Source organism: Myotis yumanensis, unplaced genomic scaffold, assembly GCF_028538775.1.
Source record: "Myotis yumanensis isolate MYYU_CA2020_CCGP unplaced genomic scaffold, mMyoYum1.0.hap1 SCAF_5, whole genome shotgun sequence".
Taxonomy (NCBI): Eukaryota; Metazoa; Chordata; class Mammalia; order Chiroptera; family Vespertilionidae; genus Myotis; species Myotis yumanensis.
The window spans coordinates 68,008,179-68,026,260 of NW_027223756.1; the positions used below are offsets into that span (position 1 = coordinate 68,008,179).

At 38.8% G+C, this 18,082-nt stretch overlaps 1 protein-coding gene across 4 annotated transcripts in view; it reads left to right on the forward strand.

Annotated features, from left to right (window-relative positions):
• CLCN3 (chloride voltage-gated channel 3) overlaps positions 1-18,082 on the forward strand; it is an 86,526-nt gene that overhangs the window by 33,993 nt on the left and 34,451 nt on the right. For all 4 annotated transcript variants that reach the window (XM_070415459.1, XM_070415461.1, XM_070415460.1 and 1 more), the window contains one exon: positions 17,375-17,532. In XM_070415459.1, the coding sequence (XP_070271560.1) occupies positions 17,375-17,532 (158 nt within the window). The remainder of the gene's footprint in view (positions 1-17,374; positions 17,533-18,082) is intronic.

Genomic DNA, 18,082 nt, shown 5'->3' on the forward strand with positions numbered 1-18,082 from the left:
GGAATGGTATAGACTGTATGTTCTCTGGGACTTTACAGGAGGAAGAGATCAGTCTCTTTTTGACAAGTGTTTTCAAAGTAGGCCACGTCTTCAAGTACACAAGGGAATTTGATATGATGTTCGTGGGGGAGAGAATAGAATGAGTACGTGCTCTGGTGGGAATAAATGCCTCTTATGTTGTTCCCTGATTAGTTTTGTTGTATAAATGTGTCATACAAGGGGTAATATAGAAAGGTGGAAGGTAGAAGAGTACCGATTCTAGAAGAAACTTGAATGCCAGACAAATAACAGTTTTAAACCACAAAAATTGTGACCTTCCTATTGAAATAAAAGTTTGAGGTTTGTTTTTTTTTAAGTTTGTACTTGAAATCATTTCTTGACATTCATTAGCTCAGAGACATATTTAAGTAGGTTTTTTTTGTTCTTATTATAATAGATGAATTAGTTCATTTTTATTCCCTCCTAAAAGTATCAGTAGTTAACATTTTTTTGCACATTATTTGGAAATCCAGGTGCTAGATGATATTCTTACTGCCATAAGGACATTTTGTAGACTCTTTGTAAAATGATTTTAAGTATCCAGTCATTGTTGTGCTTCTGTTACCTCTAATCTTTTAGCCAAATAGAAAATTAAATCTGTTCTTACAAATTAATTCATCTAAGTGTCTGTAAATTAAAAGAACAAAATAAAGATTCTTTATTTGATGTTAGTAACTCTTTGTATTCTAAAACAATACAAAGCCTGTCTTTAAATTTATTTGCCCACAGTATCTGAGTTTAAAATCTTCAGTAAAATTTGGTTCAGATTACTATCTTTAGCTCTATTTTCTAAAAATAACATACACTTTGCTATGATTAATTTTATACCATCTAATGGCTTGTCGTAAGTCATAAATGCTTTGTGTATCAAGATTTCATAATGTGAGCAGATCTGCCACATAGATTAGGTTTGTAACTTTGGCTATTTTTCCCTACACAAAAGCACAGGAGACTGGTGGCTTACATTGTATTTTAAAGTTTGTTTTTGTTTTTTAATAAACATGTTTAATTTGTAATCTTTTGTAGTCCTTTTCAACCATAATTAGATAAAAAAGGGATTTACTTTAGTTTCTGTCAATTTACTTCTCATTCCATTTCAGAGAACAAATTTCATAATTTAAAAAACTCATGTAATATATAAATCATCTTATATGCAGAGATAATAAATGAATATGGAATTTCTTTCCAATTATACAGATGTTTTAATATCCACTTCATTATCTCTACCTAAGAAGTATCTTTATTTTGGGGGTGGCAATAGAATAGAGAAGAAAACAGTGAATTGGATAGTAGGCTCAGCATTGCTGCTGACTGGTTTTATGTCTTTGGTCAATTTCTTTGGGATTTGGCTTTAATTTCCAAGTCTTTGCAGTTTAAATAGATGGCAGTTAAATATGACTGGATGGCAGAACACATTTAAAGAGTACATACTTCATTTATCCTATTCATTTATCCAGCAGACATTTAATTGACCACCTACTAAATACTAGGCATGGTGCTTGCTATTACCCTTTTAATCTTTCATTTGGGAGTCTGCTAACATTCTGGAACTTCCACTATCAACTTACAACACTTACTTTCCCTTCCTCACCAGGATGACCATTTCTTATCAGTAAGGTCTCAGAGGGAGGGAAAAAAGCACATTGGAGACTTGACTTCCTGCCCTTAATATACAGAAGAAACTGGATAGTTGGGCAATATGTAGGATTTTGGATTTCTGCCTGTCTTCTTCCATAATTAAAAAAAAAATGAATGTTTTATATGTGTGATAGGACAGTAATCTTCATTATGAGCTTAAATGACAAGAATCACTGCTGTCACATGTTTTGAGATCAATCCTAGAGGTAATAATAGTTTTAGGAGTAAATATATACTTTTTCATGTAAAACTATTATTTGGATATTCCCCTTTGAAAAAAGACTTAGGCTGCTGATTATGTGTGGCTTTGAAATTTATAAAAAGCTCAGCCTAGGGTGGAACCATGAAGTTTTTTTTTTTAGTTCAGTTTACCAAATATATATTGAAGGGCCAGTAGGTGGGAATATAAAGATTTTTATTGATGAGAAAGCAGATAATTTCATTAATGTATTCTCTAGTTAAGTATTTGTCAAATTTCAGGTTTTAACATGTTGGTTATAAAATCACTTGGGTTTGTGACTAGAATTAAAAAAAAAAAAAGTAAAAGTATCAGAGTATTTGCCAAATAGTAAGTATACTAAACTTTGGTTTTACTTAGGTATGTATCTGTATACTATGTCAGTGAGAAATGCTTTTGCCGTGGGCCAGTCAAACAAGTTTGAAAACCAGTTTCTTAAGTATACAATTAGGAAGGCAGTTAACACTTTCTTTTTAGGCAGTATTTCTGTGGCCTAAGCTGAGTCTGGAACAGCCTAAAGATGAGAATGGGGTGTGTTACTGTCCCAGACCTCTGCTAAAGCATAGGGATGTGAGTGCTGGTAGCAAAGCCGTGCCCATGATTACTATTGCAACATTTTTCATTGCAATATTTTAAATAATATAGGACAAGTGGTTGGAACCAAAGGCAAAGTGGGATGATGATAGTGATGGATAGGATTGTATTAATTGTCTGAAAGCTAAATGCATGGGCACAAGTGTTTTGGGAGAAGGCACCACCTAATTTGGAAAGGAGAGTGTCCAGATATCGTAAAATATACAAGCAAATAAACCATGAGATTATTTTTTAGGCAGTATTTTTTAGTGATAAGAAATACCTTTAAGTCAAACTACTTGAGTTTGAATCCCTCTTCCACTACTTACTAGCTTTGTACTCTCGGGCGTATTTCTTAACTCTGTGCCTTGTTCTAATTTATAAAATGGAGACAGTGATACCTATCTCTTGGGGTTGTGAAGATTAAATGAGCTAATAACACATGTAAAGTGCTAAGAACAATGTCTAGCACACAGTAAAGTACTCAATACAGATGGTTGTTTCATTATTCTTATTATTTGTCACCAGATAGATAATGGTTTGTGGCCTCTAGGTGGGAAAGATTATTTTAATTCTGATGTAATCTAGTTTGTCTGTTTTTTTCACTTGTCAGTTGTATGGTGTTTTATCTGCAAAACCATTGCCTAATCCAAGGTCACAAGGATTTACTCATGTTTTCTAATAAGAGTTTTATAGTTTTAGCCCTTACATTTTGGTCTGTGATCCGTTTTTAGTTAATTTTCATGTATGATATGAGGTATGGGTCCAGCTTCATTTCTTTTGCATGAGGACAGTCAGTTGTCCCAGCATTTGTTGAAAACACTATTCTTTTCCCATTGGTGAAAATATTACTTTAAATAATAATGAATATTAATTTCTACAGATAATATAAAAACTTTTTGTTGAGATTACAGATATTAGTATATAATGAATTTGTGTTTAAATAGATATGCATGAATTTTATAAAGTTCTATTTCTGGAGAAAAATAAAAAAGTAATAAAATATTACTAATAAAGTTATTTTTTCAAGAAAACTGCATGCCAGTTATAGCTCAATGATTGGATAATTTCTCCCGCTTGCTGAGATATTTTAGTGTTGGTAATACTTGAACTATGAAATATTGTTGGTGATATTTGATTTGTAAAATGTTCAGTTATGGAAAGGTTGGCTATTGACCATAGCTTTTGGATATTTGTGTGTTTTTTGTCCATGTCAGGTATAATGAATTACATTGTATGTTAAAAATCTATAAGATTTTTGCACAATATACAGTTGTAGCAGAGCTCATTAGTCAAATTTGTAAGATTCCACCCCCGGCTTTGTAATGTTTTGAGTCTTTTAGTTAAGATTAATATCTTATGAGTAATATAACACATAGTAATATAATAAGTCAGTATGCATAGTGGTAAGTGTTGTTACTTTTTAAATTTAATTTATTGATTTTGGACAGAGGAAGGAAGGGAGAAAGAAAAACATCTACTTGTTGCTTCACTTATTTATACATTCATTGCTTGATTCTTGTATATGACCTGGCCAGGGAGCAAACCTGCAACCTTAAGAGTATTGGGATGATGCTCTAACTCAGTGGTCGGCAAACTCATTAGTCAACAGAGCCAAATATCAACAGTACAACGATTGAAATTTCTTTTGAGAGACAAATTTTTTACACTTAAACTATATAGGTAGGTACATTGTTATTAACTTAGTTAGGGTACTCCTAAGCTGGCCTTTGCTAAAAACATCCTCAGTCTGATTGAGGTACATTCGCTAAGGTCGACCCCTTCCAACTCTCCCATACACACTCATCTTGTATACTTGTTTTGTCTATCTCCTTTCATTCATCCTCTCTATATGTCCAAACCATCTCAACATACCTTTCTCAAAATAGACTCGCCCAGGCTGAAAACCGACTTATGCGCATGGGCCATGAAGTTTCAATCGCACTGTACGTGCGCGCCCGCACGTGGTATTTTGTGGAACAGTCACACTCAAGGGGCCAAAGAGCCTCATGTGGCTCGAGAGCCGCGGTTTGCCGACGACTGCTCTAACCAGTTGCACTCCCTGGCCAAGGTCCTAATGATGTTTAAATGCCAGAATATTGAGCAGAAACAATACCTTGTGTTTATTGATTTCCTACTGTTTGTCAGATATGTATATGATTTATCTCCAGTCCATATATCATATTCTAAAAGTGGGTGAGAAAACCAGGTACCTCCAAGACGTAGTTAATAGGCAGCAGAGCTGGAATTTGAGTCTAGGTCTTTCTGATCTGAAAGTGCATTAAGGTCATGGGATTTCTCTACTAGGCACTGAAAAGAAAGTGATCTTTCTCCAGTGTTTTCTGTTGCTGTTTTTCAGCCATTAGGTAGTAGAGGATAGTCATTGGCATCTGGTAGTCAGACCTCCAGAAAAGTTGTTTTAAATTTTTTCTTGTTTTCAATTTGGGAGGTACTACTTTCAGATCACACCTTCTTCCAGCCTATGATCTAGGGTCTAGGTAGCAGGAGCTATCCTTTATCTTTTTGAAATTTAGTTGTTAACATTAATAGACTCCTACTATCTTTGTGTATCTCTGCTCAAGGTTTACATTTCCAGGAGATAGAGTTTGATTAGTTTAACTTGAATCATGTGCCTTTTTCTTTGCTGGGATTGAGGCCTCCACCAAGATGGCACACAATGAGGAATAGAAGTTTCCTAAAAATACTTGGGTTCTGTTAAAGAAAGAAGGGAGCTGGTTTGGCTCAATGGATAGAGCGTCAGCCTGCGGACTGAGAGGTCCCGGGTTCGATTCCAGCCAAGGGCACATGCCTGTGTTGCGGGCTCAATTCCCAGTGGGGGGGCGTGCAGGAGGCAGCCAATCAATGGTTCTCTCTCATCGTTGATGTTTCTCTCTCCCCCTCTCCTTTCCTCTCTAAAATCAATAAAATATATTTTAAAAAATAAAGAAAGAAGGGAAAAGGTTACCAGGTAAGCAGAAACAAGTGTCCATTATACAAATGATAACCCTAATCTGAGGATAGTTACGGGACAATGTGTTTATTTGAAATTTGGAGATGTATCTGGTTATTAAAATTGAATATCTGGGTATTGGCTTGGGAAAAAAGTTAAGAACAAGAAAAAAAGTGAAAAAAATCTAAAAATTAATTGGAACCTATTCAAATCTGGTTTTATAGCTAATCATTTACTCTCTTGCAAATGTTTTGAGAAACACCCACCCAAATGACAGATGCTATGCTCACTTTAACAAAGATATATATATTTTTTAATTTCCTCTTCTCATGTCCACCAGACACCAATTGCTTTCTCTTGTGTTCTCCCAGAGAGATGGTAAGACTTTGAAAGTTATAGATTGTTGAAGGTTTTCCTCATCCACTTGTGTTCTTGCCTGTGATTTTTACAAATATTGCTCATTTTTTGTTTGCTCTTTTGTTTTGATATCCAGTTATGTTGTTTTTCTTCATAAGCAGATTCAGGGAGATTCAAAAACTATATTAACCCCATGATAGTCCCAGAGTCTTTATAGATATCTTTGCTTCCACATTTCTGCCTTACCCTCTTTCTCTGTGGCTGGAGAATAGTAAACTGAAGGCAGTCTTTAAATGCTAGTACAATTGATTAATTGGACAGAAAAATTAATTCTTTTTACTATGTCTTTTGTGTAGATATTATCAAAAACATTATTTGATCTCAAATTAAGAGCATCACTTATTTTAACACAAATATACAAAGATGTAAATTAAATAAATGCAGAATAGTTACCAGATTAAAGAAAATTCTGAGGTACCTGGTGGTACACAGAAACACAAAAATGTTTTAAGAATAGAAGCCCTATTGTATGTTTCTTTCTCTTTATAAGGCTTATTAGAGGGCTCGGCAGTTGGTCATGTAATCACTGATTTTCTATTCTGATTTTGGAATAGAAAATTAGTGGTTCTCTTTATCATTCATCCTATCTAATAATAGACAAATGTGGTAATTGACCATACCTTCGCTATATCTCCCATGGGCTAATCAGCGAGATATGCAAATTAACCGCCAACAAAGATGGTGGCTAATTTGCATACTGAAGGCAGGGCGGGACAGCGCGAGCCTCCAGCGTGCCGCCATCCAGGGAAGGCAGGCCCTAGAAGCCCCAGAAGCCAGCCTGCCTTGCCGCCGGGGACCCGATCTGGTCCCGGGTGGCAAGGCAGGCCAACCCCAGAAGACCCAAAAGCCAGCCTGCCTTGCCGCCCGGGATCCGATCCGGTCCTGTGCGGCAAGGCAGGCTGGCTCCAGAAGCCGCCTGATATGGTAGTAACTCTATCAGTAAGCACTCTGAAAGTCAGTGGCATAAATGCACCAATTAAAAGACAGATTATGAGGGTAAATCAAAAATAAAACCCACTTTAAATATAAAGACACATATAGATTAAAAGTAAATGAATTAAGCTGCAGCCTGTTTTGCTCAGTGGATAGAGCATTAGCCCGTGGACTGAAGGTTCCCAGATTCAATTCTAGTCAAGGGCATGTACCTCAGTTGCTGGCTTGATCCCCAGTCCCTATCAAAGCATGTGCAGGAGGCAACCAATCAATGTGTCTCTCCCTTTCCCTTCACTCTCTCTAAAATTCAATGGAAAAATATCCTTGGGTGAAGATTAACAAAAACAAAGTAAATGGATTAAGTAACATTAAAGAGATAATAAGAAAAATATATTCCAAATTTTGTTAGTTGTATAATGGTTATGTTTAAATTATTAACACCTAAGAAATTGGGTGAAGGTACATATAATATGCTGTAGTATTTTATAGTTTTTATTTTACATGTATGAGATTATTTCAAATTAAAATATTAAAAAATTAAAAATTAATAAAATATTAATTGAAATGTATCTGCATTACATGAAAAATCTCCTAATTGCTTCTAGCATAATTTATTAAATTGTGCTAAAATTTACAAGGGTTCAATTAAAAAATATCTTAATTCTAAATGATATAATAGAAAATATATAATAGTGCAGTTATAAGCACTTATCTGAAAATAAAAATTTAAAGAAGTGAATTTAAAGAAGGGATTAGCCAAAGAAAATATATGCACAACCCATGGACACAGACAACAGGATGGTGATGGCCAGAGAGAAGTGGGGGGCAAGAGCTGGGTAGAGGGGGCAAAAGGGGGGAAATAGGGACATCCTATATAATAATAATAAAAGGCTAATATGTACATTGACTGAACGGCAGAATGACTGGTTGCTATGATGCACACTGGTCACCAGGGGGCAGACACTCAATGCAGGAGCTGCCCCCTGGTGGTCAGTGCACTTCCATATGGGGAGTGCCACTCAGCCAGAAGCTGGCTCATGGCTGGCCAGCACAGTGGTGGTGACAGGAGCCTCTCCCACCTCTGTGGCAGCACTAAGAATGTCCAACTAACGGTTTAGACCTGATCCCTTGGGGGCCTAAGCCTTTAGTCGGACATCCCCTGAGGGCTCCCTGGCTGCCAGAATGATGTCTGACTGTAAGCTTAGGCCTGATCCCCTGGGGAATGGGCCTAAGTTGACAGGTGGACATCCCCCAAGGGGTCCTGTACTGTGAATGGGCGCAGGCCCAGCTGAAGGGACACCCCCCCTCCAATGCACAAATTTTTGTGCACTGGACCTCTAGTTTACAATAAATCAAACATACATTTAATTCAATAGAAAAAAAAATAAACTGATTGGAAAATAGGATTTTGATTTGAGATATTTTTAGAATGTCTGCCTAGTAATAAAAGTATGCTAAATACTGAAAAGCTTATAAATCAGTGTGGCTAGTGGAATATTTATATTTTTGGTTTATAGGAAGTTGTTTTTTGTTTTTTTTTTTATAATTTTTATTTCTTGAAGTATTACAAAGAGTATTACATATGTCTCCTTTTTTCCCCCCTTGACATTCCCCCGGCCCCTACCCCCCAGTGTCTTGTGTCCATTGGTTATTCTTATATGCATGCATATAAGTCCTTCGGTTGATCTCTTAATCCCCCCCAAACCCTCCCCAGGCTTCCCACTGTAGTTTGACAGTCTGTTCAGTGTTGCTCTGCCTCTGCATCTACCCCTGTTCATCAGTCTATACTGGTCCCCATTATCTGTCCCAACCTCACTGGAGCAGTCCCAACCTCACCGGGGCCGTCTCGGCCTCACCGGGGCTATTTCAACCTCACTGGGGCCATCCCTAACTCACCTGGGCCGTTTCAACCTCACCGGGGCCGTTTCAACCTTACCGGGGCCATCCTGACCTCACCAGGGCCGTTTCAACCTCACTGGGGCCGTCCCGACCTCACCGGGGCCGTTTCAACCTAACCGGGGCTGTCCTGACCTCACCGGGGCCGTTTCAACCTCACCGGGGCCGTCCCGACCTCACCGGGGCCGTCCCGGCCTCACCGGGGCCGTTTCGACCTCACCGGGGCCGTCCCGACCTCACTGGGGCTGTATCGTCCTCACCGGGGCCGTCCCGACCTCATCGGGGCTGTCCCAGCCTCACCGGGGGACACAAAGTTTGGCCTTCTGTCCCCTGCCGGGTGGCTCCCCACCAGACAAAATCTCCAGGCGTTCCTTTTGGCTGAACATCCAGGATGCCTGCTCGGACTACGCCCTCCACTAAGTGCACAGGCTGCCCGTCTGCCGTCCCCCAGCATCCCACGCGAGACTGGAACCGGTCGGCGTGCTTGTGTGCCTGCTGGTACAGCAGTTCCACATTGCCGGCCCAGCCCCGGCCTGCCCCGAACCCGACTCCGCCCCCCAAATGCGTCCCTCCCGGATGCTAGGAGCTGAAATCTGCAGCCTGTTGGGTTGGGCTCTGTACTTGGTGCCTCTGCACATCCTACTCAGTCTCAATGCTCTTTTTTCTTTCCTTCCAGTTGTAGAGCTTCCACTGGGCCAGCTTTCCCATGGTTCCGTATGATAGCTGTTTGTCCTATAGTTGGTAGTTTCGATGTTGTGGGAGGCAGCATGCACAGGTCTCTTCCTTACGCCGCCATCTTGGTTCTCCTGGGTCTGCTTCTTGAGTGTGTCTCCCATGGGTGCGAGCAGGTGAAGCCTGCAATTTGTTGGGTTAGGCTGCAAAAACACAGGTGGGTCTTTTTGTGCAGCTGGCACAGCTTGGATGGGGATGTAAATTGATTAGGGCTGGGTCTCAGGGAGTCGCCATGGTGGAGCAAATAGCACTGACTGTGTCTCCGCGGCCCCTCGCCTCTCTGGGACACCAAGGCTTCGCGGCCCCAGTGCTGGCGAGCAGCCGCGCGTCAGAGCTTCCCTCGCATTCCAACTGCTGCAAGGCCGTGCAGCCTCTCCCCGTGGGACCTGGGGCCTCAGAGACCCGCCCCGAGCAAGCCCAGAGGATTCGAGGGTTCGAATTTTTTTCCTCCGATTGGAAAAAAAACCACGCATCCAGTTGCAGCCTGCCTGGTGTGTGACTGCGTACCTCTGTTTTTGGTGCCTCCGTAGCTCCCACTCAGTCTCACTGTGCTTCTTTCTTTTCTTCCAGTTGTAGATCTCCCACTAGGCCAACTTCCCCATGGTTCTGAGTGGTGGTTGTTTGCCTCATAGTTGGTAGTTTCAGTGATGTTGTGAGAGGGCAGCACGCACTGGTCTACTCCCTATGCCGCCATCTTGGTTCTCCTATAGGAAGTTTTAATGGCTGAAGCCAATTGCCAATCTAACTATTGTAACTCTCTTGTTTGCTCATTCCCTCCCCTTGATTCCTCAGCAAACCCTATGTAGCTATGTAGAATTGGTTTTTCATGTGTTCTTTTTTCAAGCCATTGCTTATTAACGTTAATAAACCTTTTTTTACTTAGTCTTTTAAAAGCCAGAAACCTATCACTCACAACTCAAAGGTATTGGCTTTTAAGATTTTGCTTGTTATATGAGTTTCAAAAACCTAAATATGAAACTCATAAGCCACGATACTGAACCTTGTTCTCTGACATCTGCTGTATTTCTGCTTCTGTGGCTGTAAATGTCTCACTGAACTGGTTTGGGGAATGTAGGTGGAGAGGACAAGGAAGTCATGTTGGGTGAGGAGCCTTGATTAGCAGTTCCAAAAGGCATTCCAGTGTATCTCTACTACAGTCTTCACAGATAAATAATGAGCTGCATATACTTTGAGAAATGGGAAGCCCAGGGCAATTCATGTCATTTTATGTTAATAAAATACAACTGTAAGAAGAGCTTTTACTGAGTATATAATCAGGGAAGTGCAGCCTCACCACCTTGGTCTTCCAGGCTCCCTTCCTGATATCTGCTGTAGGAAAACCATATTATAATTTCCAAATTAACCAAACCTTGCAATATTATTTTAGGAAAGAAAGAGAGATGTACTTTATATATGAAGAACTTTAATTTTGTGCAAGTTCTATGCTTCATTTATGCATAAGATGAAGTTGAAAGATGAAGTTAAATTTATACTGTTGCTTATAAAAATTTTATTAACACATATATAATTTATTTATATTCATCTTATTTTAATATATGTAACTTAGACTTTATACAAATCTGATTGCAGTGAACTATTCACAAAGAAATGATAGGTTGGGAATATCTAAAAACTATTGTTATTGTTAGGAAACATAATACCTTTAAAATTACTCCTAATGTGGGATTTGTAGGTATTCTTGTGATCCCATTAGAAATGTGAATGTTCCCTACCCAATTTAGAGTATGATAGAAAATCTTTCCTATTTTCCTTCTTTGTGCTACTCAGATTTCCATGTTTGGCAGAACAAGCTACAAAAGAAAATATATGAAGTGTCACACATATATTAAAGTAAAAGTCTGAATATTTTTTAGTGGCCAGCCAATTCTTAAATTATATTTAACAGTTTTTTGCAATAACATACTTTAAATTAAAAATATTATTAATCTCAACAGTATGGTACCTTTCAGTTGTCAGTAATAATCCAGTACAGTAAGTAAGAAACAGGATACAAGGAGAAAGGTACCTTCCTCTTCCTGGAGATTCCATTTAATTATACTTATTAGAGTCCAAGAAATATTCTAATCAGCTCTATCTCAGCAGAAAGATTTTATTTTCATACCCAAATCTATCTTGTTCACTGTCCAAGCTAATATGACAGCAAGTCATAAGAAGGACCCACTCTCTTTTAGAAATAATTTAAAGGGGAAATCTGTTTCTGTGGGCTCCCCCAAAACCAAGATCAAGCAGTATTTCCCTCTCTACTGTTTTCATCACCTTTGCTCTGTCAAATAGAAGCAAGTAGGCATGAGGCGACAGAATGACCTTGAAGCAGTCTGTTGGGGACACAAGCTGCTCTGGCTAATTTCCACCTCAACATGTGCAGTGGCAGCCCTAGATATTCTAATCTAAGGGACACAGTGTGCAAGATCTAAAACATAATACATTGATCCACAAAGTCCTTCGGTTTAAAAAGTATGAGTCCTTTATTTCTGGTGTTCACATACTTAGAATTACTGCATGTAAATGTTACTGAACTGAATGAGAGTTCATCTGCAGGTTCACAGACTGAAAGAAATGTACAAGCAGGAGTTTTTAGTGGATGAAAGAATTAATTTATTGGATTGATGCCAATATGGAGAATGGATGAGCTTGCGTTCCAAAATACCCAACTCCCCAATGGTTTACAGACAAGAAGCAAAATCATGCCATCACGAATAAGGGGTTTGGGATTATTGGTGAAACTGATTGGTCAACAGTGAATTAAGTAAGGTAAATCATGATGTCAGGTCTTGAGGTGAGCTTTGTGGTCCCTCAGTTTGGTTTCATGGGAATCGTTTCACTTTAGGGTTTAGGAGCTGAAACACAATTTAGGGCATGATGTTATCTTCAGCTTAAGGAAAGCCGTACCTTGTGACCACAAGTCAGTAGGGCTTGGCTGTTGTTTCTTGCTGCCTCAGGAAGTTAATAAAATGTAAGGGAAAGGGCCAAGGCTATGGAGCATGTTGTGAGGAAACTGAATTGAGTGCTAGGGCTAACGTAGTACCACCCAAATTAAGTCAAAATCATACATTATATCAGGACCCTCGACTGTACATAGTTTAGATGTCAGAGTTTCTACAGAGTAATTATTTGAACATCACTGAAGTCAAGACACATGGCTAAAATAAATACTTTTTGCTACTTCATAAAAAAGAATGATAGTCTGTACATTTTTACTTCCTAGTTCATAAGTCTGTCAGAGGAATATATGCCTTTTTTGCTATTCACCTACATTGGTGCAAACAGCTTGGAAATTCTTATCATTGGGGCTGATGACATTGTGTTGGATACACATTAAGTGTATAGAAATTTTGCTTTTGTGTTTTTTGCATAGAAGAGTAATAATTAAGATCAGTAGTCCGTGTCTCTTAAATTCTACCCAGATAAGGGCACATGGTTGGGAGGGGGTTCGAAATTTGTAAAATATGTCATAGTATACATTTAAAAAATATTTTTTCAAAGTACACTTAAAATATTTTCTTTTAATTTCAGACTTATAGATGTTGAAAAATAGTGTACCCTTTACCCAGATTCCTGAAATGTTACATTTTACCACATTAGTTTATTCTGTTTCTTGTTCTTTCTCTTGCTATATATCTAATATATAATATATATTAACATATATATATATATATACTAGTATATATACACACACATAGGCACCACATATTTTTCCTGAACCATGTAAGAATAAGATGTAGACATAATGCACTTCTACTTCTAAATACTTTGGTGTGTATTTCCTTATGAGAAGACATTCCCTTACACATAGCCACAGTACAATTTTCAAGATCAGAAAATTGGCATTGATCAGTGCTGTTATCTGAGCTACAGGTTATTTTCACGTTGGCCAGTTGTCCCACTGTATTCTTTTATATAAAAGAAAAAACTTATTTTTTTCCAGTCCAGGATCTAATAATCCAGAAGTCTCCTTTAATCTGAAACAGTTCCTCTGTCAAACTTTGATATTCATGACTTCGACATTTTTTAATAACACAAGCCATTTATTTTGTAGAATTTCCCTCAGTTTGGGTTTGTCTTGTTTTTCCTCATAAGATTCAGTTTATGCATTTTGGGTCAGAGTACCACAGAAGTGATGTTATCATACCAGAAATCCATAGAGGCCTATGGCACTTCCCTCCAAAAACATTTTTTAAAAATTACCAGTTTTTTGTTTTTGTTTTTACTTATTTAATAATTTTTTAAAATTCTTTATTGTTTAAAGTATTACATGAGTCTCCTTTTTCTCCCATTGACCTCTCCCCGGCTGTTCCCAGCCCCCAGCACATGCCCTCACCCTCCTACTGTTCTGTGTCCATGAGTTATGTTTATATGCATGCATACAATTCCTTTAGTTACTCTCTTACCTCCCTCTCCCCTGCCAGTTTTAATGTTACGTGGAAAGCAGAGTCAGAGTCTTACATTTGTCAAGATATTATACTCTGTTATATTCATTCTCCAGTTGCTTTCTCTTAAGAAAATGTGTGGCCTTTTTGCCAGTGTATGTTTCTTGGCATCTAGAAGGGTTAAGGAATCTGGAGAAGGGACTGCGGTAAATTAATCAGGAGTCCAGAGACTAAACAAATTTGGAAGGCATTTTGGGGAGCCAGAGGAGACTTAGCTAAAGAAACAAAGTCCTTGGACAAAAATTGTGCACCTATGGATGAGGACAGTGGGTGGGGAGTGAGGGCGGAGGGTGGGGTGGGAACTGGGAGGAGGGGAGTTATGGGGGGAAAAAAGAGGAACAAATGTAATAATCTGAACAATAAAGATTTAATTAAAAAAAAATAAAGAAACAAAGTCCTTCCTGTCTCTCTGGACCCCTTGCTTTTTATTAACACAAATTGTCCTAAAGCAAGGTAGATATACATATCAAAGGCAGAGTTTAGTATACAGAATCCATTGTCAGATTGGAGGAACTGCGTTCGACTGTTCAGGTGTTTGGCCAGCAGGAGGCAATAACATGTAGATTGAAATGCCCTCAGCCGCCTGGCAGCAAGCAATCATTTATGCATCCTTTTCAGGTTTAGGGAAATGCCCTTAGCCATTTCCAACAGGCAATAATATGTATTTTCCATCCCTTGCTGAAGGCTCAAGGTCCACCAACCTTTTAATGAACTTCTTGCATTTATGACCTGCTGGAATTAGCTTCCAGCATCTTTTAGTTAGCTTTTACTAAGTGGAAATTGCTGAATAAAATCAGGATAGAGGCAGAAAAAAAGAGCTGGTGTATTGAGCTTTAAGTGTAAGGTTTAGAGTATATATTTTATGTGAATGAGCATGGGCCATTGCAAGGATTGGGCTTTTAAACCCTTGGTCAAGAACAATAAATTATTTATTCTTGGAGTACTTCTGCCAAAACACTGAAATCAATATACTATTCTCCTTTTAGAAGTTTTACACCTTTCCAAGGCAAACATTCAAATGTATTGCGTAGGGAGGTAAGAGAAAACCCTGTTTTATCTGATAGAAGTAAAAGACATTTAAGTTTATTAGAACAATATTCAGTATTTATTATACTGTTTAAAATATTAACCCTTTCTATACTAATGCTAGTTCATACTGCCTCTTTGAATGATCAAGAAACAGAACTTGCAACCTGCAGTATAGTTTATTTGGCTCCTATCAGCAATAAAAGTAGTTTTTAGTACTGACGTGACTTTGTCCAATCCTCCGTTTCCTTCACCCTCCAGTAGATTTATGATAATCTGTTGCTCTACTAGTAATCTAGGCAGTGTTTATTGTGATTGGGGAAAGTTCAGAATCTAGCTTTGCCAGATGATAGTTTTGTGAAGTGGCTTAACATTTATGATAGTTTATCTGCAAATAAAAGGGAATGAGTCATTTTAATCACCAGACTGCAAGTCTTAAAGTCATACAATAAAATAAGCAGGTTTTTTTGTGTTATATTTTTACAGTGTTTTTTTAAATATTAGTATAGTGCCACTCTATATTCTCTATCAATTAGTTATATTTCTATTAAAATGACACAATTCTAGATTTTTACTTTTGGTATAAAATCTATATTACTGCTACATAATTTAAAGATGTAATTTGTAATTATTTATGCTGAAATCACCTATTTGAAATTATGCACCAGCTTTTCTAAGTTTTTAGGGATTTAGAAAAATTTCAAATGTTTCTTTACTTATATGTCTTTATTATAAGGTGTGGCATCCTAATATATAAAAAGCCAGGGGCCTTCACGACTGAAACAATCGGACAGACAACTGAAACAATCGGACAGACGACCGAACGGCAGGTTGCGTGAGGCAACAAGGCCGGCAGGGGGGTTGGTGAGGGACGACCAAACGACTGAATAGCAGGCTTCGTGGGGCAACCAAGGCTGGCAAAGGGGTTAGCGAGGGACGACCAAACGACTGAACAGCAGGCTGCGTGGGGCAACCAGGTGGGGGGGGGGAGCAGTAAGGGGTGACCAGGTCGGCGGGGGGGCAGTTAGGGGCAACCAGGCCAGTGGGGGGGGCAGTTGGAGGTGACCAGGCTGGCGGGGGGGGGGCAGTAAGGGGCGACCAGGCTGGTGGGGGGGGCAGTTAGGGCTCCCCAGGGGATTGGGCCTAAGCTGGCAGTCAGATATTCCTCTGGCAGCCCGGGAGCCCTCAGGGGATGTGTACCTGCTGGCTTAGGCTCGCTCCCTGGAGATCAGGCCTAAGCTGGCAGTCAGACATCCCTCTGGCAGCCTGGGAGCCCTTGGGGGATGTCCGACTAATGGCTTAGGCCCGTGGTTGGCAAACTGCGGCTCGCAAGCCACATGTGGCTTTTTGGCCCCTTGAGTATGGCTCTTCCTAAGCCTTAGGACAGTGATGGCGAACCTTTTGAGCTTGGCGTGTCAGCATTTTGAAAAACCCTAATTAACTCTGGTGCCGTGTCACATACAGAAATTTTTTTATATTTGCAACCATAGTAAAACAAAGACTTATATTTTTGATATTTATTTTATATATTTAAATGCCATTTAACAAAGAAAAATCAACCAAAAAAATGAGTTTGAGTGTCACCTCTGACACACGTGTCATAGGTTCGCCATCACTGCCTTAGGAGTACCCTAATTAAGTTAATAACAATGTACCTACCTATATAGTTTAAGTTTAAAAAATTTGGCTCTCAAAAGAAATTTCAATCATTGTACTCTTGATATTTGGCTCTGTTGACTAATGAGTTTGCCGACCACTGGCTTAGGCCATTAGTCAGACAACCTTAGCGCTGCCGTGGAGGCAGGAGAGGGTCCCGCCACCATCGCTGCTCTGGCCAGCCATGAGCTGGCTTCTGGTTGAGTGGCGCTCCCCTCTTTTGCTTATCTGCTCCCTGGTAGTCAGTGTGCACCATAGTGACCGGTAGTTCCCGGTTGTTTGGCCTGTAGTGTCAATTTCCATATTACTCTTTTAACATATAGGATATTCAACATTTAAAGATGACTTGTCCAAATTTACTTAGCTGTCTCGGACTAGAGTCTATGAGGCAGGCTTATTTTTGATACTCTAGTATGAGTTTGAAAGATGCCCTGGCTGGTTTGGCTCAGAGGCTAGAGCATCGGCCTGTGGACTGAAGGGTCCCAGGTTCGATTCCAGTCAAGGGCACATGCCCAGGTTGCGAGCTCGATCCCTAGCTGGGGACGTGCAGGAGGCAGCTGATCAATGATTCTCTCTCATCATTGATGTTTCTATCTCTCCCTCTCTGAAATCAATAAAAATATATTTTTTAAAAAAGGGCATACCATAATCACTTTGCCTTATTTCCAAATTTTACATAATTTTTTCTTAACTTGGGTCATTTTCTTAATTTCTCTATTTTATTGTGATGATTTCTAGTGATACTATTACTAATGAACTTGTAAGTAGGTTACATAGTTCACCATTGTTTCTCATAAAACATAATCATCATTCCTCTTTTGCTTATAGGAACTCATTACACAATGACAAATGGAGGCAGCATTAACAGTTCTACACATTTACTGGATCTTTTGGATGAACCAATTCCAGGCGTTGGTACATATGATGATTTCCATACTATTGATTGGGTCCGGGAGAAATGTAAAGACAGAGAAAGGCATAGACGGGTAAGCATTTTCAGTTATTTACAAAAATATAGTCATAATTAGATCCTTTAGTAATATATTTCTGCCAATGACCTCAGACTGTCAAAATATATGTTATACATTAAAGTAATTTTAAGCATTTTTTTTTTTTTTTTAGTTTATTTATACCCCATATCTTTCCAGAAAGGATTTGAGGTAGCTTAAAAAAAAAAAAGTGTGTAGTAAGACAAAATAGAAAGGAAAAGGAAAACAGGGTCCACGAGGGGGGAAGATTAAGCCAAGTTCAAGATTTGGAAGTCAGCATGATTTTGGGCTTTGATCAGCACAGCAGCTATGGCAAAACAGGAAACGTTACACAATTCTCATTATTCAAAAGTAATTACTTTCTGGGGACATAGTTTTATGCGGTATTGCTCTTTTATCTCTTTTCTCAGTTTTTAAATTCTGAAATGTTTCTCAAATTGATATTGAGTGTTGTAATGAATCGCTATTCAAAAAAACGGCTTTTATTAAAGAGTACAACTTATGGATCTTTCTTGTTATGGGTTGTGACTTACTGGTATAATGTAAT